This window comes from Eimeria mitis, genomic scaffold (assembly GCF_000499745.2).
Source record: "Eimeria mitis Houghton genomic scaffold, Emh_scaff425, whole genome shotgun sequence".
NCBI lineage: Eukaryota > Apicomplexa > Conoidasida > Eucoccidiorida > Eimeriidae > Eimeria > Eimeria mitis.
Window position 1 is genome coordinate 14,554 of NW_013572574.1, and position 227 is coordinate 14,780.

The window sequence follows — 227 nt, forward strand, 5'->3', positions numbered from 1 at the left end:
TCCCACGGCCCTTCTGCTGCTGCTGCTGCTGCTGCTGTTGCTGCTGTTGCTGCTGCTGCTGCTGTCTTTCCCGTATTTGCTTCCTCCGCTGCAGCACCAGCTCCTGCTGCTGCTGCTGCTGCTGTTGCTGCTGCTGCTGCTGAAGGGCCTCTACGCCGTCTATGCCAGTGAAACATTTCCTCATGACTCAACTCACGCCCAACACCAACACGGTAGGGGGCCCCCTG

General features: G+C 60.4%; 1 protein-coding gene across 1 annotated transcript in view; it reads right to left on the reverse strand.

Moving 5' to 3' along the window:
• EMH_0011800 (uncharacterized protein) overlaps positions 1 to 176 on the reverse strand; it is a gene marked incomplete at both ends in the record, with an annotated part of 954 nt that extends 778 nt beyond the window's left edge. Inside the window, one exon of the mRNA XM_013499376.1 lies at positions 1 to 176. Within this exon, the coding sequence (XP_013354830.1) occupies positions 1 to 176 (176 nt within the window).
• Between the last annotated feature and the right edge of the window lie 51 nt (positions 177 to 227).